This window comes from Sitodiplosis mosellana, unplaced genomic scaffold (assembly GCF_009176505.1).
Source record: "Sitodiplosis mosellana isolate CC-2019 unplaced genomic scaffold, AAFC_SMos_1.0 Smas_scaffold_10, whole genome shotgun sequence".
Classification (NCBI taxonomy): domain Eukaryota; kingdom Metazoa; phylum Arthropoda; class Insecta; order Diptera; family Cecidomyiidae; genus Sitodiplosis; species Sitodiplosis mosellana.
This window is the reverse complement of record NW_022595252.1, coordinates 166,485-182,562: the sequence shown is the minus strand read 5'-3', so window position 1 is coordinate 182,562 and position 16,078 is coordinate 166,485. Positions and strand designations below refer to the sequence as shown.

At 35.6% G+C, this 16,078-nt stretch overlaps 2 protein-coding genes and 1 long non-coding RNA gene across 5 annotated transcripts in view; 2 read left to right on the top strand and 1 right to left on the bottom strand.

Moving 5' to 3' along the window:
• LOC129567245 (another transcription unit protein-like) overlaps positions 1 to 2,078 on the top strand; it is a 2,972-nt gene extending 894 nt beyond the window's left edge. The window contains exons 3-10 of one of the 3 annotated variants that reach the window (XM_055443905.1): positions 101 to 133; positions 262 to 327; positions 429 to 563; positions 671 to 772; positions 867 to 1,040; positions 1,121 to 1,171; positions 1,208 to 1,255; positions 1,323 to 2,078. In XM_055443905.1, coding sequence (XP_055299880.1) covers positions 101 to 133; positions 262 to 327; positions 429 to 563; positions 671 to 772; positions 867 to 1,040; positions 1,121 to 1,171; positions 1,208 to 1,255; positions 1,323 to 1,843 — 1,130 coding nt within the window. In that variant the 3' untranslated portion in view covers positions 1,844 to 2,078. Of the gene's footprint in view, positions 1 to 100; positions 135 to 261; positions 328 to 428; positions 564 to 670; positions 773 to 866; positions 1,041 to 1,120; positions 1,256 to 1,322 lie in introns of all 3 variants that reach the window. The other 2 variants (XM_055443903.1, XM_055443904.1) reach the window with 2 other exon arrangements.
• A 1,385-nt stretch (positions 2,079 to 3,463) lies between these two features.
• On the bottom strand, positions 3,464 to 3,914 carry LOC129567243 (uncharacterized). Its single transcript, XR_008687835.1, has 2 exons — positions 3,716 to 3,914; positions 3,464 to 3,649 (listed from the first exon to the last, which is right to left on the bottom strand). It is a non-coding gene; the product is annotated as an uncharacterized LOC129567243 (long non-coding RNA).
• A 9,878-nt stretch (positions 3,915 to 13,792) lies between these two features.
• Positions 13,793 to 16,015, top strand: LOC129567250 (uncharacterized). The gene is made up of 6 exons (XM_055443913.1): positions 13,793 to 13,992; positions 14,089 to 14,104; positions 14,193 to 14,282; positions 14,402 to 15,054; positions 15,125 to 15,197; positions 15,352 to 16,015. Exons 1-6 carry the CDS (start codon positions 13,942 to 13,944, stop codon positions 16,011 to 16,013), a joined length of 1,545 nt encoding a protein of 514 aa, XP_055299888.1. The 5' UTR covers positions 13,793 to 13,941; the 3' UTR covers positions 16,014 to 16,015.
• Positions 16,016 to 16,078: the final 63 nt, after the last annotated feature.

Here is a 16,078-nt window from a genome sequence, read left to right as displayed (position 1 = left end):
CTCTCTCTCTCTCTCTCTCTCTCTCTCTCTCTCTCTCTCTCTCTCTCTCTCTCTCTCTGAACAAATATTATGTTATGTTGTTGAGGTCACTGAACACCACGCAGTAAGAGTGGCACACCAAAAAGTCGATCAGGTGCGCCATTTCTCCTTATGAATGAATCATTCAGAAGGACTCATTCAATATTTGTTCATAATTTTTGATTGTTTTTCAAAATACTAATATCATTTCGCTGATGATTTTATTTATTTTCTTGATTCTAGGCTCACGCTCACGTAGCGGTAGCGCTGTTTCGAACCGAAGTGGATCTGCAAGGAGCCGAAGTGGTGGTAAGTGGTTTGGCTCAGCACATGTTTGTTGAAAGCATTCATTATCTTCACGAAGTTGAATTGTAGATTACTGATTCAATTTTCACAAATTTCATTCATAGGCTCACGTTCTCGGTCACGCAGTAGAAGTGCTGCGTCAAATAAGTCAAATAAGTCAAATCAATCAAATCGTTCGAATCAATCGAATCGATCACAGCGCTCCAATCGTAGTCGCAGTGGCTCTGTGAAAAGTAGAGGTAAAACCTGTTGATTCTTGTTCATGATTTAGATGTATTGAAGCATGAATTGTGTATTTTCTCATTGATTTCGAACCAATGTCAATATGTTTTTGCTTTTATTCCAGGTTCTCGTTCACGTTCACGTTCTAAGAGTGGCAGCCCACAGCGAGCAAGTAAAAGTCGGAGCCGTAGTCGAAGTGGCTCTGTTAAGAGTAGAAGTCGTTCAAGTGAGTGATTTTTTTTTGTTATTGGTTTATTTTATATTGCCTTTGTGTGGGAATGCTTGAACAAAACATGTGTTATCAATTATGTGCCATTTAGAATCAAGATCGCGTTCACGCAGCGGAAGCCATGCATCGAACCGTAGTCGCAGTGGATCGCGCCGAAGCCGAAGTGGATCACGACGCAGTCGAAGCCGCTCCCGACGAAGCCGAAGTGGCTCTGCACGTAGCCGCAGTGGATCGGCAAAAAGTAGAAGTCGAAGCAGAAGTTCGGGTAATTTGCAATGTTGCCCATTCAATTAAATGTCTATTAAGAAGTGATTAGAGACAGTATACTAATCAATCAAATTGCAGGTGGGTCCCGGTCACGGTCAGGCTCAAGATCTCGTTCCCGTTCTCGTTCACGTAGTGGCAGTGCTGTTTCACTCAGAAGTGGTTCACCAGTGAATCGCAAAAAGCGTGCCGTTCTAAGTGATTCAGAAGATAAAGGTAAAAAAATCTGAATTTATTTGTCCAATAAACACAAAATAATACAAAATCTTCTCGAAAATCGAAGGTGCCGTATCACAGCAACTGAAGCGAGCCAAGATTATTGACTCTGATAATGAAGATGAGGTGCCAGGTGGCGAAGGCGATGGAAACGAACAAGTTGAAAAGCCAGATGATGGAGGAGAAAGTTCAGATGAAGGTGTTATGCATACTGCGGCCGGCACAAGCACAACTTCAACTGATTTTGGGACAATATCACATAGATCGGATTTTGAGAAGCAAGTAGACATAATTATGGTATTTGTAAATAACTTGAAAAAAATTGACGGCGAAACCAGATTGGATGCTATTGAATCGAATCGTAAATGTCTTGCATCAGAACTCGACCATTTGTTTAAAATGACTGTGTATGCCAAACAATTAATGTCTAAACGTGCAAAAATGGAATTGAATGAATTAATGGAAATGATTAGAATCACCTACATAGACGATCCAATCATTGATGATTTTGGAGATAAAGGAGTTGAACGATTGTGTGATATGCTGGAAGGTTTAAGGGAAAAGGTCTTTAATGTCGTGCAATCGTAATTAGTTTTATAAAGTCTACATAACAAAACGATTCAACTATATTCCAATGTCTTGTAATCAGATGAATAACACTTACTTGACCGATAACTGAGAGAACATATAACAATAAAGCTGTAAATTTTTTAAATAACTTCTGTTAGACTGTACCAAAATTGAAGAAATAAATCATTAGGAGTTAAAAATAAGTTTATGTTTTAAATAAAATGTGATTCAATAGCAAAATAAATTCATTTGTGGCAATTTTATTAAAGTAAATGTCTATTTTTGAACATTGGTTTTTTTTTTAAATTTAAACAACCATCGAATTGTCGACTCTCTGCACAGGGTGATGAAAAGTTTTGTGAATGAATACAGTTATCAATTGTGTGTGAATTGAATGCAATTGATTCATGCATTGCTGTATGTAGTACTACTATTACTACTACTTATTTAAAGCTACAAAAAATTAGAGCTATGGAAAATCAAAAAATTTCACTGTCGTTTTTTCGTCGACTTTATTTAATATGAATTGAAAAAAGCAACAGATTTTAACATTGTTTTTACTATATGTCTAAGCATAGTTTGCAAAATGTTCATTATTCGGTTAGCAATTGCCCTGCCTTGACTTCATCGTTTGAGAGGAAAAATCTGGAATTAAAAGCGAATAAAATGCAATCAATTGAATGAGATTAAACTTTCTATTGATTCTAACTTTACCATTTTCGGCAAATTTAAATGAGGACAAAAGGGACATTGGCGCGTCATCACTTGGTCTTTAACCACTTTTGTGTACAATTTGTCGCATTTGTTGCACTGATAATATGCATGCTGAATGTCGAACGTCTCCATTTCAATGTCTTGTAGGTGATTTTCCAGACTCCAAAACCTTGATGCGTGATCACTGTGAGCCAAAATTCAATTGGAGTGTTTAAGTTGACAAATGCATTTAACACAATGAAACGATTCAACCCATGCCTGCAGCTCAAGTCAAAACAAAATAAAGCAAACAACAGTGTAGGTTTGGATAAGTTCAGAGAGCAGTGTCAGTGTTTTAACCTACTGTAAATATGCGAAAGTGAGCAGTGCCCATTGAGCACTTGTCGATTTATTTTATCCAAACAAACATTTCGATCGAAAAATCAAAATTGCTGATGTTGACCACTTGGCAATCGCTTCAATTGAACATCAATCGCTTCAACTGAAAATTGATTTAGTGTTATGAAAATCGGTTTGAAATGCTTTTAATGTGAATTGAAATGATAACGAACAATCTTGAATCAGCACATACAATCTTTCAGTGCATGTTGTGAAAAGTTGAAAAAATTTTTGAATAGAAAACAACGGCAACATTGATTTGAATGTTCTTTATTCAGCAAAACTATTGCTACACTCAATTGATTCCAATTGATCTTACCTTCTGACTTCAACGTCATTTATTTTCACCTATTTTGCAACAGGAACGAAACTTAAAACGATACACTTACCTTTTGTATGGGTAATAATTGGCGATTCTACTGCCTTAGTTTGACTCACCTTACTTACTCTTTGGTACGATAAATAAAGAAAATTCATAGAAAAAAGTTTCATCGAATAGACAAAATAAAATTTGCAGAGTAGGATGTAATTCAAATCGCTTGAAAATTGCTTTTTTGCATCAATTCCCACACGAGGATTGGACTTTATTGAGAAACTATGACTCTTTCAAAAGCAAAACAATGATTTTATTTTCAATTCCATAGCTTCCATGGTATACTGTATGTAATAATCCATTTTTTGCATCCAATCGCATGTTCACTGTAGAGTTCGTTGTCTAAAAGACCCGCTCACCTGAAATCAAAAACAATGTTTGAAATGACCAAATCGAATTATCCGTCGTATATTTTTCCTCGTTACGTTTTTCTTCGGTTGGTTTGTTGTATTTTCCGCAGCAAAGGCACAAACGCATTTTCGTTTCTTCAGTATTCGTTGTTTGGTATTCAAAACTGCAGTTCACGCATTCATAGTATGCAATCCACACAAATGCCATTTTCAATGATTTCTCTTCGATGAATTGAGTGAAATGTTGGCGTCGGTTCTGTCTTGCATTCGTCCGCACGATATGTCGACTGAGTCAATATCGATGAATACCAAGTATTTATAATGATGCGAAAAGAATCATTTAAACCGCATAAGAAAATATTGATAAAACTGAGTCACAAGTAAAACGAAGTAAAACAAATGGAATTCCTGTGGAATGTTGTCAGCGTAAATATTTACGTGATGGTCAAGCACTTTGAGATCAAGTAATTGCGTCTAAACGAGAACACAATTTAATGGACTTTTTTCAAGAATTAGCGCTATTCCTATTCGAAATTCAAATAAAACATTTCACTTTGGTTGAGCTCATTGCCGATGTTTTGTATTTATTAAAATTTTCCGGACACAGATTTCAATTTCTATTAGTCATCGCATCAATCTTAATAAATCTTCAATAAAATTCAATTGCTTGGGTATCAATCATCGTCCATCATGCCAAAGAGTACAGTACACTTTTTTCTGAAACGAAAATCACCCAGTTTTTACTTGTTTATTTTATTATTATAATGTTGTTTATTTTATTTAACTAATTCGTTATGAATTTTTCTTTAATTTTTAATAATAGAAAATTGAATTCGTGTGATCACCTCGGTATTTGGAGAGTTGAAAGTTGGACATTGCAAACACTTTCTACGAGCTTCTTCGCTTAGGTTGACCGTTTCATAGTGTCTTCCGCACGTTGTGCAAGTATAAGTTGCGTGCCACATTACATCAGGTCCTGGATATGTCATATTTCAACGATTGACGTTCGAATATAGTATGTCTCTGTTACGACAAAAATCACTCCAAAATAAAACTAAATTTCAAGCCCGAAACTGTCTTCTCAAACAGGCCTCGTTCAATTGCAAAACGTGAATGAATGGACGGAATCGAAATAAAAACAATTCAGGTAAATATCGTCCATGGAAAAGTGCATTTTAAACGGCAACAGAAATGAATTCAGTTTTTGTCCAAGAATAAACAAACATTTACACGCAACTAACGTCTGTGAATATCGAATGATTTTATTTGTAAATAAACCAAATTGTTTTGACCGTTTTCATTTTGCAAAGACGTTAATTCTTTTCAACTCGCGGAATGCACGGTTGTTATTCAATTCAATGCTGATTACATATGAGATCGGAATTTTTCCAAGAAATGTGATTAATCGTTATTGATGAACAGTGGGTTTTGTTATGGACTTCATTTGGTGTCAACAGATAATTTTTTCACCGAAAGAAACATGAATATCGTTTTGCCGACCCGTACAAAAGAATTATTTAGAAATATGTATGAAGGAAAAAAAAACGTATAGTGCACCCACCCAAACACAGCATTTGCTTTATTCGAAATCCTTCCAAAACAAAATAAACATAAATTTAATGAAATAAAACATTTGTAATCTTTATTAAAAGCTTTGAGTTTGGTCAATGGTCAATAATTGTTTTCCTTATCTTTTTGCTGAGCTCTTTAGGTTTAGTGATGAGAAATGTAAGTAAATATAAATTGGAAAATTGTGGAAGCACATAAATTGAATAAAATGGTTCCACATATTGGTTTAAGCTATGCAACATCAATCCATTGATATAAAAAAAAACGATCGAGCGAATATAGTCGTAGACCGGATCAATTTCCCTTTAAATTCCGATTCAACTTTTACCTAAGCAGCTTGGACAGATTTTTTGTTGGTCTTTGGTCTTATTATTTATCAATACAAACTTTTTAACGCAAATCTTGCAAATGTTTTATGCGCCCCAGTGGCCAGGCGCGGTTAATTCACAGATTGTTTTTGACAAAAACTTTTTATTCGAGACTTGACTTCACAGTTTAACTGATTCTGAAAAACGAGACAACGCAATTGTTTCTGCTCCAAAAACAATATTCTGCCCTAAAGACTACTCAAGAATCGCTTTTCAATAACAAAAAAAATATTACAGAAATATTTTCATGAACATAATTTTCGCTGAGTGGTATTTCGAATGTTTGCCATTTCAACATTTGAATTTCGTACAAAAATTGATAAGGCAAAGAAAACTTTGGAAGGGTATAAGAAAAAAACACTTTGGTTTTTACGCGGCTATGAAATTCATACTGACGACAATATTCGACCTGCCTCTAGTGGTCATACACATAACATACGTTGAGCAGTCGATATATACACACAATACAGACACGCTAGCATAAGATTTAAACGGTTTGCGCGAATGGCTACTTGATTATTGGCCATTTATACGCTAATGTGATTGAAATCTTCAACTATCACCACAAGCGTCGTGTCAGTAGAGCTCGTCTTATGTTTACATTGGAAATACGTGTTATTGTTGTTGTAGCTTCATCGCCGTGGGTTTTTACAAATATCTTGCCAATGTACTTGTTGATTTATTTCGTGTTTCATTGTGACAACACTTGCTCATTTGGGCTATTTTGATGAAGGCCATTTTAAATTTGATTCAAATAAACGACAACATTTTGGCATTACCGAATAGGATTGCGTCACTTATCGAGTTGGAAATCTGATTCCGTCACTTATCGAGTTGGAAATCTGATTCCGTCCATGAAACACATCTGCACAAAAAAATGAAGTAATTTAGAACAGTTTGTTAGAATTTTGTTTGCACAAAAACAGTTGAAATTGGAAAACATTTTAAAAAATGACTCACCTCTTGGCATGGTATATTGTAAGCCAAGCATCGATAACATTGACGCATTTGTTGAGCTTCACAATTGATCGTTTCGAACGATTTATTGCAACCGCGACAGATGTAAAGTGCTCTGCAGCGGTAGTCCCACATTGTACTTGAAGTTTTATTTTTATTCGGTTGCCAGCGAATCTTCGCGGAAAAAACTTTAATATTTAATACTTGACGCTAAAAACTGAACTAAAGAAGCGCTGGCAATGATAAACCGTATTCCCAATGAAGTAACGAAAAATATTTTCAACTGAATATGACAGTGAATGTGTTATGGTGCGACATTGACACTGGTTTTTTATTTATTCAACGATGTTTTCGATGGATTCGCTATTTGGTTACATCAGATAATCTTACATTTTTATTTCCAAATAAATTTTTCAACTCAACGAATGACAAATATTTGTTTAACGTTGAAATTCGGGTTAATCGAGCTAAACTGTAGGTGTTGGTCGAACGTTTGACTTATCTGAAAGCTGGCGGTCATGTTCATTGACCTTTCTTTCGTACAAAAGTGCTGAGTATATTGAAAAAAATAGTCTCTTCTGCTATCGGCTATCGTTTGATAACGATCGATCAAAACTTACGACTGAATATGTACCAATCAACTTTATACGATTGCATCAACATTGCTGACGTTTATTTGCGATTTCAACGAATAAAATCGGAACAAAAATCATAAATAAAATCGTTTCTGTTTGTAATGCATCGAGTAAATGGGTACAAAAGTTTGAAAGAGATGATTCATCTAAGATGAAGAAAAAAATACTTTCTTTTCATGCGTGGGTCGAGTGTTTGTAAACTATCCTGGAATTTTAGACGAATTGAATGTGAACGAAATTGAATAAAATGAGTTCTAAATCAAACGAACTATGCCAACGAAGCTGGAATAGTCACATGTCATCAAGTTACATTCAAAACTTCTTTGTTTTTTTTAAGTAATTCAGCTTAAGTTTCTCTTCTCATCCTCCTCTCCTTCACTCTCTCTACGCTTGTCTTAATGTGCAAACTTGCCTTAAATCTTGATACTTATAAGTTTTCTAACAGACATGGAGAAAACCAAAACCAAAACCAATGCATTTCGCGGATAGATTTAAAAAGTCAAAGACAACAAAGTTAAATTTCAGAGAAAATTATTTATTATTTCTATTATTATTTCATTACAATTTTCGCTAAATCTATTACAAAACTAAAAATAAGCTTATGAAACTCAATGTGTGGAACAGACAACTATATCTTTGACTTTTGAATGAGGTAATGTTCAAATTTTTCGTCTAAAATTATTTTAGAAATTCTTTTTGGCACGATTCAATGTAACACAATGTTTAGCGTCCATTTGTCCCCGCCAGCCTGGCAACCGCTCCATTAATCCGACGAACGACGTTGGGCATTCGAGTGTGAAGCGAAATCGTTTTAGAGTTTTAGATTTGTTCACGAAACGAAGAGCTTGACGACCTGTGAATTCGAATGATGTTATATCAACATCGGTGAGTGATGGTAGTTTATCTGTAATCCGATCCTTTTCTGCTTCACTCAAGTTGGTTTTGTGCCATTCACGAATGTTTTTTAAAGTTAATTTTGTAATCGATGGATGTCTGTGGATGAAATCGAAAAATAATTCTCCAATCCTTTCATCCGATTGGAAGGTAAAGTTTTTGAGAGCATCAAATTTAAAGGGAACTCGATGTTTATTCGCTGATAATTCAAATGAATTCAAATGAAGCCGAAAATCCTTCACACTGTCGAAACGAATAATAGATTTTGAAAATAATTCTTCATCTTCATCCACCTCATTTAGCAGACGCAGTGGAAAGGGTTCGCAGAAACAATCAATTTGAAAAGTGTGAAGATTTTGCAACACATTACTTGCTCCTTTCAAAAATTGTCGATTAAAGTCCCAGTGAATGTGAAGACTTCTCAAGTTTGGGTTCATCTTTATTGCGTTCGAAACATTTTCTTCTCCGAATCCGAATTTCCCCTTCGTCACGCTGAGATTCGTGGCAAGGTGTTCCAAATGTGGAAATTGTGTTGCGATACATGCACGATCTGACACTTCGTTGAAACCATCAAACTCCAAACTCCGTAGATTCGGGAACCAATCGTTCAATTGCCTTGTTTCATATCCCAAATTGCAGTTGATAAAACGCACTTTTTCCACATTCGTAAATGTTTTTCTTAAATCAGCAAAGGTTTTTCCCGAACACGATGCAAATGTGATTTCAACCAAAGATTCTGTACAGAATGCACTGACGTACTGATTAATGTAGGTTTGATACTTTTCATCAACCAAAAGGTATGAAATCTCCAATTTGAAAATCAGATGACCGAAGCAACGAAGAAACTGCAAACTTTTTTTCAAATCTCCAATCGAAATCCAGTCCGCTGATTCTTTGATGCCACGTCGATGAGGTTGGAAATACATTCCAGAGAAGTTGGATATATCTTTCAAGATAACCGTTTTATTCCTCAATTTATGGGCAAATACTCGACTCGCTCCTTTTCTCATCCAGCTGCTTTCGTTTGCCACATTCACAAGATCGCCTGTATTCAAATACTCGAAAACGTACTGGAGGCAGTCGATATTGACATCAATTACTTCCATGGAACTGGTTTTGGTGAGTGGGTTCTTCTCTTGAGCAATCATCTTCAGAAATTGCCTACACTTTTGCAATCAAACAGAATTTTTTACCTTCAAAATAATAATTGTTATATTTTCAGTGGCAGGCTATCTTCCAAGTTCAACAACTGAAATGCAACTGATTTTAATTCGTTGTCCACTTGCCTTATATAATGGTAAAATGGGCCAGCTTATTTCATTTCTTTGGAAACAGTTTTAGTAGGTAGATCGCAGGTTTTCGAACATCGTATTGGTAAAGTTGTTGTTTCTTTCCATTTGGGAAACGGATTAAGGATTGGGAATCCCGTTTTGGGATTCTATAACTCAACGCAAACTGAAGATTATAAGAAAATTTTAAAACAAGCAAGACGTTCATGTGAGAATACCAAACAATTGCTGTCTAAAGTACTGATAATTGATAATTAATACCTTAGCCTGTGGCTGTCTCTACCTATTTGCCGACCATTGGTTAGTTAGTGACCAAGTGCAAGTGCATTTCAGAGAATTTTAACGAGATTAGTATTTTGGATTCGTATAATTGTTTCGAAAGTCACCATGAAATAGGTAAAAGAAAGCATCTGAAAATGGGCCGAGAAACAGAGTACTAAGTCAAGATAATTCTTATTTTAATATTTTGTTGAGTGCTTTTTCGAAATTGTTAAGTAAATCTTTTCAAAGGAAGGTCTTCTTTCCTACTCACTTTAGTAAATGCCTCAAAATTCAGAACGGTCATCTCAAAACCATGGTTTTTTAACATTACTTATCATCACAAAACATACTTTTGCAGATTAATGGTGAATTGTGGCCAATTTATGTCTTGGTCTGTTTGTGTCTCATAAATATTTGGCCATTTTTTGTCCATACATTTCAGTTGCCAATTTTCCATTGTAGGAACATAAATAGGTTTGGAGTTCCAATTGAAATCGCTACAGAAACTATGCTATTATATCAAAGCCAATGTGTCGAAGTTGTTGCAGAAAAGAACATTCATTGTGTCATGTTTCACTTAGGCATATTTTGCGCTATGTTTATTTTGCATTTCAACGTGTTTATTCCTACAATCATAGTTTTATTCTCACCATTTCCCATTGCATAAATGACGCATTGTTTCAACCAACCTTGAAAGAAAAAACCAGAAAAGTTTCTCCGGAAAATGTAACGAATTTTAAAAAGGGTGAGGGGATAACGTATGACAGAAATGGGGAAACGTATGACAAGAAATGGGAAAACGTATGTCAAAAATGGGTGGAAACGTATGACAAAAAATGGGAAATCGTATGTCAGCAAATCGGAAAACGTATGACAGAAATAGGAAAATATATGACAGAAAATGGGAAATCGTATGACAATTGATAAAATAATTAAAAAACGGTATTTTAGTGGTCTCAACAGAAAATTTTCTCTATCTCTTTCTCTAAATATCAAAGATTGAGTATTTTTTATAGACTTTGTATTGAAAAAAGTAGAGAATGTTTTCAATTGCTGGTGAGCAACAATTTTACGAAGACATCAAATCGACTTTTTTTGTCATTAAAATGAAAATCTCAAAAAATTACGAGTGAAACATACTCTAATTTATCAAAATTTAAGTCGGCCAAAATACATATGCGGCTCTCAATCTCATAGATATTAAGAATTGATATCAAACGTTTTTTTTACGTATAAAACATGCTTTTTACTTTTCCGCACACGAAGTGTGTGAGAAAAGTATAGCGATCGACGTGATAAAAAGTGTGCTAATTTTTGTTGTGTCCACGATAACTTTCGAACCGCTCAAGTGATTTCGCTCAAATTTGGCCAGGAGTCACAATTAGTAAATATCTTGGATGTATCAAAAGTTGGGCCAAATTGGACCAGTTCATCTGGTACTTTTGGGACATCATAGAAAATCACCCAAGGGTCCCCCCTTGGATTATGTCGAAAAAAAATGTCTTTTTTCATCAACCTAGAGTGGATTGTTGTATCGTTCTCACATAGTTTTATAATATTAGGCAGTGTTAAATGGTTTATAACACGATGGCCGACCATTTTTTTTTTTTTTTTTTTTTTGTTATCATAGAACGGATTTTTGATTTTTTTTAACACGATTTTATCATGTTAATCCGTGTTAAATGATTTATAACACGATGGCCGACCATGATTGACTTTTTTTCTATTTTTTTTTTGAATTTTTTTTTTTCAACTTTTTTCATTTCAAAATGCATTTTCTGGTTTTTTATATGATTTTCTTATCGTTACCCATGTGAACCATTTGCGGAGAAATTCAGTGCACAGCGGAGGTGTGCGGAGTTCGGCGGAGATGCCATACATACACTATAATTAAAACAGTGCGCTCATGGCTACTTAGATGTGTATTGAACAATAGAAATGTAAACACAGCAAAGAGTGCTGTTTCGCTCACACGTATAGCGTATGTACGGTATCTCCGCCGAACTCCGCACAGCTCCGCTGTACACTGGATATCTCCGCAAATGGTTCATTTGGGTAGCCGTGTTAAATGATTGGTCAACCATGATGGTCTTCTTTTTAATTTTTATTTTCAACCTTTTTTCATTTAAAAATATACTTTATGGGTCATTTTACATGATTACTTTGGCTCTTTTTTGTTTCTCTTTAAAAAAATACTTGTGCGGAAAAGTCCGTTTTACGCTCGTAAAACTTTTTATTATCGCTCTTATCCCTACTGACTCTTCTCTTTTTTACTGTCGGTTGCTTGTTCGGAGCGAGAGCGGATAGAATTAAAGGCTGTTATCTATTATTCATCGATTAAAAAAAGCAAATGTAATTAAAAAGAATTTGTATCAACTGCCTTTAACATTAGATTTGAAATATATATATTATTCGTAATTAATTTAATAATTTAATAAATAAGTTTTGAGATGAAAGAAAAGTTTGATTCCGCGCGCGTAGCACGCGGAAACCCAGGCAGGGTAAATCCCAGACAAAATAATACTGGTGGAGCAGAAATCGCGCGGCGCGACTTGGTGACTTCTCCCACTGCATAGGAAATGTCTGGTCGTGCAATGATTGATGCATACGTTCGTATCAAGTATCATATATATACAAACGAAAACAAATAAACAATCTAATGAATGAATTCGCACACAGTAAGATGACCTATCACAATTCTACTTGCAAATGTTCGACGTATTTCGCGACGTTACAGCAACTTTTCACAGTTCCCATTTATCATGTACATTAATGGCACCGAGACACCAACTGGTGCTAGCAAGTGTACTACAAGCACTGTATATAAATATGTACTTTTTCACTTCAACATTGCAAAAGAGAGTAACGTTCACAAAGAATTTCTCATTTCAAGGAGTTTCGAACATTTTAATTTGTCTTTTATGTCAATCAGATCTTTTTTTTGTTAGAAATACATTTTTTAACGTTGTCATACTTATTCCTATTTTCTGTCATACGATTTCCTATTTCTGTCATACGTTTTCCAATTTGCTGACATACGATTTCCCATTTTTTGTCATACGTTTCCACCCATTTTTGTCATACGTTTTCCCATTACTTTTTCGCACGCCAATGTCGTGAGTAAAAGTATTGTAATCACTCCAAAACCTAGGTACCCCAAAAAACCATTTTTCTATCCATTTTCGACACCAACAAGCACGATACAGTGGTTATTTTGCTATGTTAATGTGGGTGTGTCGTACCCTGTACGCTGTGCGCTGTACGCTGTACGCCGTACGCAAAAATTTGTTAGCACGATTGCTCAAATACCAGAATAGGAAATGAAATTCTGCAAGTACCAAACGTTTGTGCTTCGTTAGACTTGGAAACCATTAAACTTTCAGCCACCCCAGATGTACCCTAGGATACCCAGCCTATGAAAAACCTTTAAAAAATCGAACAACCTAGCACCCGCTAACCCACCTTTTTGGTATTTAATCAGTATGTTAGTTCCAAATTCCTTGAAAAATCGAACTTTTGTTCGGGAGGTACCCAAAATAGGCTCCCAGGTGGATTTTATCACTCCCACCCGATTTATTCCATCAAAATAATAGGGGCCCAGGAACAACCTAGCACCCGCTAGCCTACGTTTTTGGCATTAAATTGGTATGTTAGTTCAAAATTCCTTGAAAAATCGAACTTTTGTTCGGGATGTACCCAAAATAGGCTAAGCGTACAGCGCACAGCGTACAGGGTACGACACACCCACATTAACATAGCAAAATAACCACTGTATCGTGCTTTTTGGTGTCGAAAATGGATAGAAAAATGGTTTTTCGGGGTACCTAGGTTTTAGAAGTGATTACAATACTTTTACTCACAACATGGGCGTGCGAAAAAGTAACAACAAGAAACAACTACAGAGAAGGGAACTTATTTACAAAGTTTTTTGGGCCCACTTAATCCAAATATGGCATTAGTTTGTCCTGGCACGTCTAGTTTTCAAGATACGTTCATTGCGGTTTCCGTATCAGATTTGGCTTAAGTGGGCTAAAAAAAAACCTTGGAAATGAGTCTCCTCTTTTTGGGGGAAATTTTTCTTTGAAATTTGTTGCATAGTGTTAGTAGACCTCAATTCGTAAATTCCATAACTGAAAAATACCATAATTTTTAGAAAATTTAATAATTCCATAACTGAATTATACGTTGCAGTGCACGTGTCAGCTATTGGTAGATGAATGGTATAAAAGAGGCGCCACCGCATAGGGAAGACCAAACGAATTCAAAGTATCTCTTCTCAAATTATCATTGTGCAACAGGTTAAAACTCTGTTTCGTTGGCAAATTAAAATGAATCTACTACACGGTTTGTTTTTGGTGCTATTTATCGTTGAATTTTCGGTAAGTTTTTTCTATTCCTTCATCATTTTCATGTTCATCCAATAAAATACGATATTTCTGTAGAATTGAAAGTGAGCACGAAATTTCTTTTTCTAGGAACTTCAAGGAAAACGTAAGACAAATTTTGTTTTCGTACACGCTTTTACTCATTCCAAGAGATTTTTCATTTTAAAATTTCAACTCTTTCTTCCAATGAACAGATGGCTTTTTCTCGCAAGCTCTTCTCAAGGGCGAAGTAATTGAAAACATGTCACAGGCAAAGTTTATAGCTGGAATCTATGCCCCTAAAAGTAAGTCAGCTTTAGAATCAATTTTATTCTTTTTTCGTGTGAATTTTCGATTCAAATATTCTATCAATTTTGTGTGTTTTGATTTTTGCTTGTACTGAGACGAAACGATTTCATTACAGAATATTTGTATGCATTCAAAGACAAGTTAACTGATGCTGATAGAGAAACGGAGATTGTATGTACCGCATTTATTTTGTCAAAAACGGAAATTATCACGAATGCCCATTGTGTGGCTGGCGCTCCATATGCTTATGTGGTAGCTGGTACAAAATTTGTATCAGACGAAAATCAAAAAATCAAAATCAAAGTCAAAAAAGAGAACTTGGCATATCATCCTCATTTTGATCATTTAATTGTTGGTGCATTTGATATTGCCAAAGTTACACTGAAAACGCCGTTAGAATTCAGCGATACCGTTGGCAGTATCAAACTCGTGGACAAGGATTATAAATTGAATAACTCATCAGAAGTGGTCACTGTCTATGGGTATGGCGTGTTGAATCTACCAATGATATTGAGGCGTTGCGATGCGAACTATATATCTGACGTCGAACGGGCCAACACATTCGACCCAGTTCAGGCTTTGTACTTTACCACTGGCGAAGCTACGAACGATGGAGAAATTCTTACACCTGGTGATTCGGGTGGACCAGTCGTTTCAAAAACAAATGGCAAAATCGTGGGCATAAATGTGGGTACAAACGAAACAACAGGTGGCCGCGGAATGTTCCTTCCAATTACTCTATTCCTTGATTTTATTCATGACCCAAAGGTATCTAATCTCAATGCTCCAATTTTCATTTCAACAACGCGAACAAAATGTATTTTTGCATTTATTTCAGAGCGTGAAACCAATTCCACCTTCGCTTACACCTAACGAAGCTAAATTTATGGCCGATATAGCGGCACCGGGAAGTAAGTGTGCATTCGAAATTTGAGTTAAATTAATTTATTATGTGGTTTTTAACGTCACTTTTAATCTTCATATTCTTTTTCTTTCGACGGCGAAAGAGGAGATTTTTCATGTTTCATAAACCAATACTCATCCTGAGATATTTTTCTATTACAGAATTTCTTACTGCCTTCAAAGACTCATATGCCGATGCCGACGAAGATGTTCAAATACAATTTAATGCAATCATTTTGTCGGAAACCGAGATTTTGACCTGTGCAGATCATGTGCATGGCGCCCCATATGTCTATGTAACCGTTAATAAACTATCAAGAAATCCGACAGAACTTAAAGTCACTGAAGACCAGATAGAAATTCATGAGAAATATGCATTGTCGGGATTAACATTTAACGTTGCCAAGATTACACTTAAAGAACCGTTGGAGTTCAACGACAACGTCGGCAGCATCGATTTGGTGGACAAAGATTACAAATTGAATGACCCGTCTGAAATAGTCTCTGTCTATGGTGATATGATATTGGATGGAACACAGAGAACGAGACGTTTTGATATAAAGTATTTGAATAGTGGCATTTGCAAATCGAAATTGGGCGACCAATTTGATGCAAATCATTTGATGTGTTTTAATTCTGTTGAAAGTAAGGGATATCTCTGTACGTTTGGAGGACCAATGGTTTCGAAAAAGAATAACAAACTCGTGGGCATGACCATAGATGATTTATCTGATAATTCAGTTATTTTTCAACCGATTGCACCGTTGCTCGATTGGATCCGGAAGCCAAAGGTGGGTCGTAATCAAAGAAGAAGAATGGCTTGAAAAATGGGTTTTAGGCGCCTGAAAAAGCTGAATACCGTCTCTTTTTTTGTTCCTGTCATTTGATG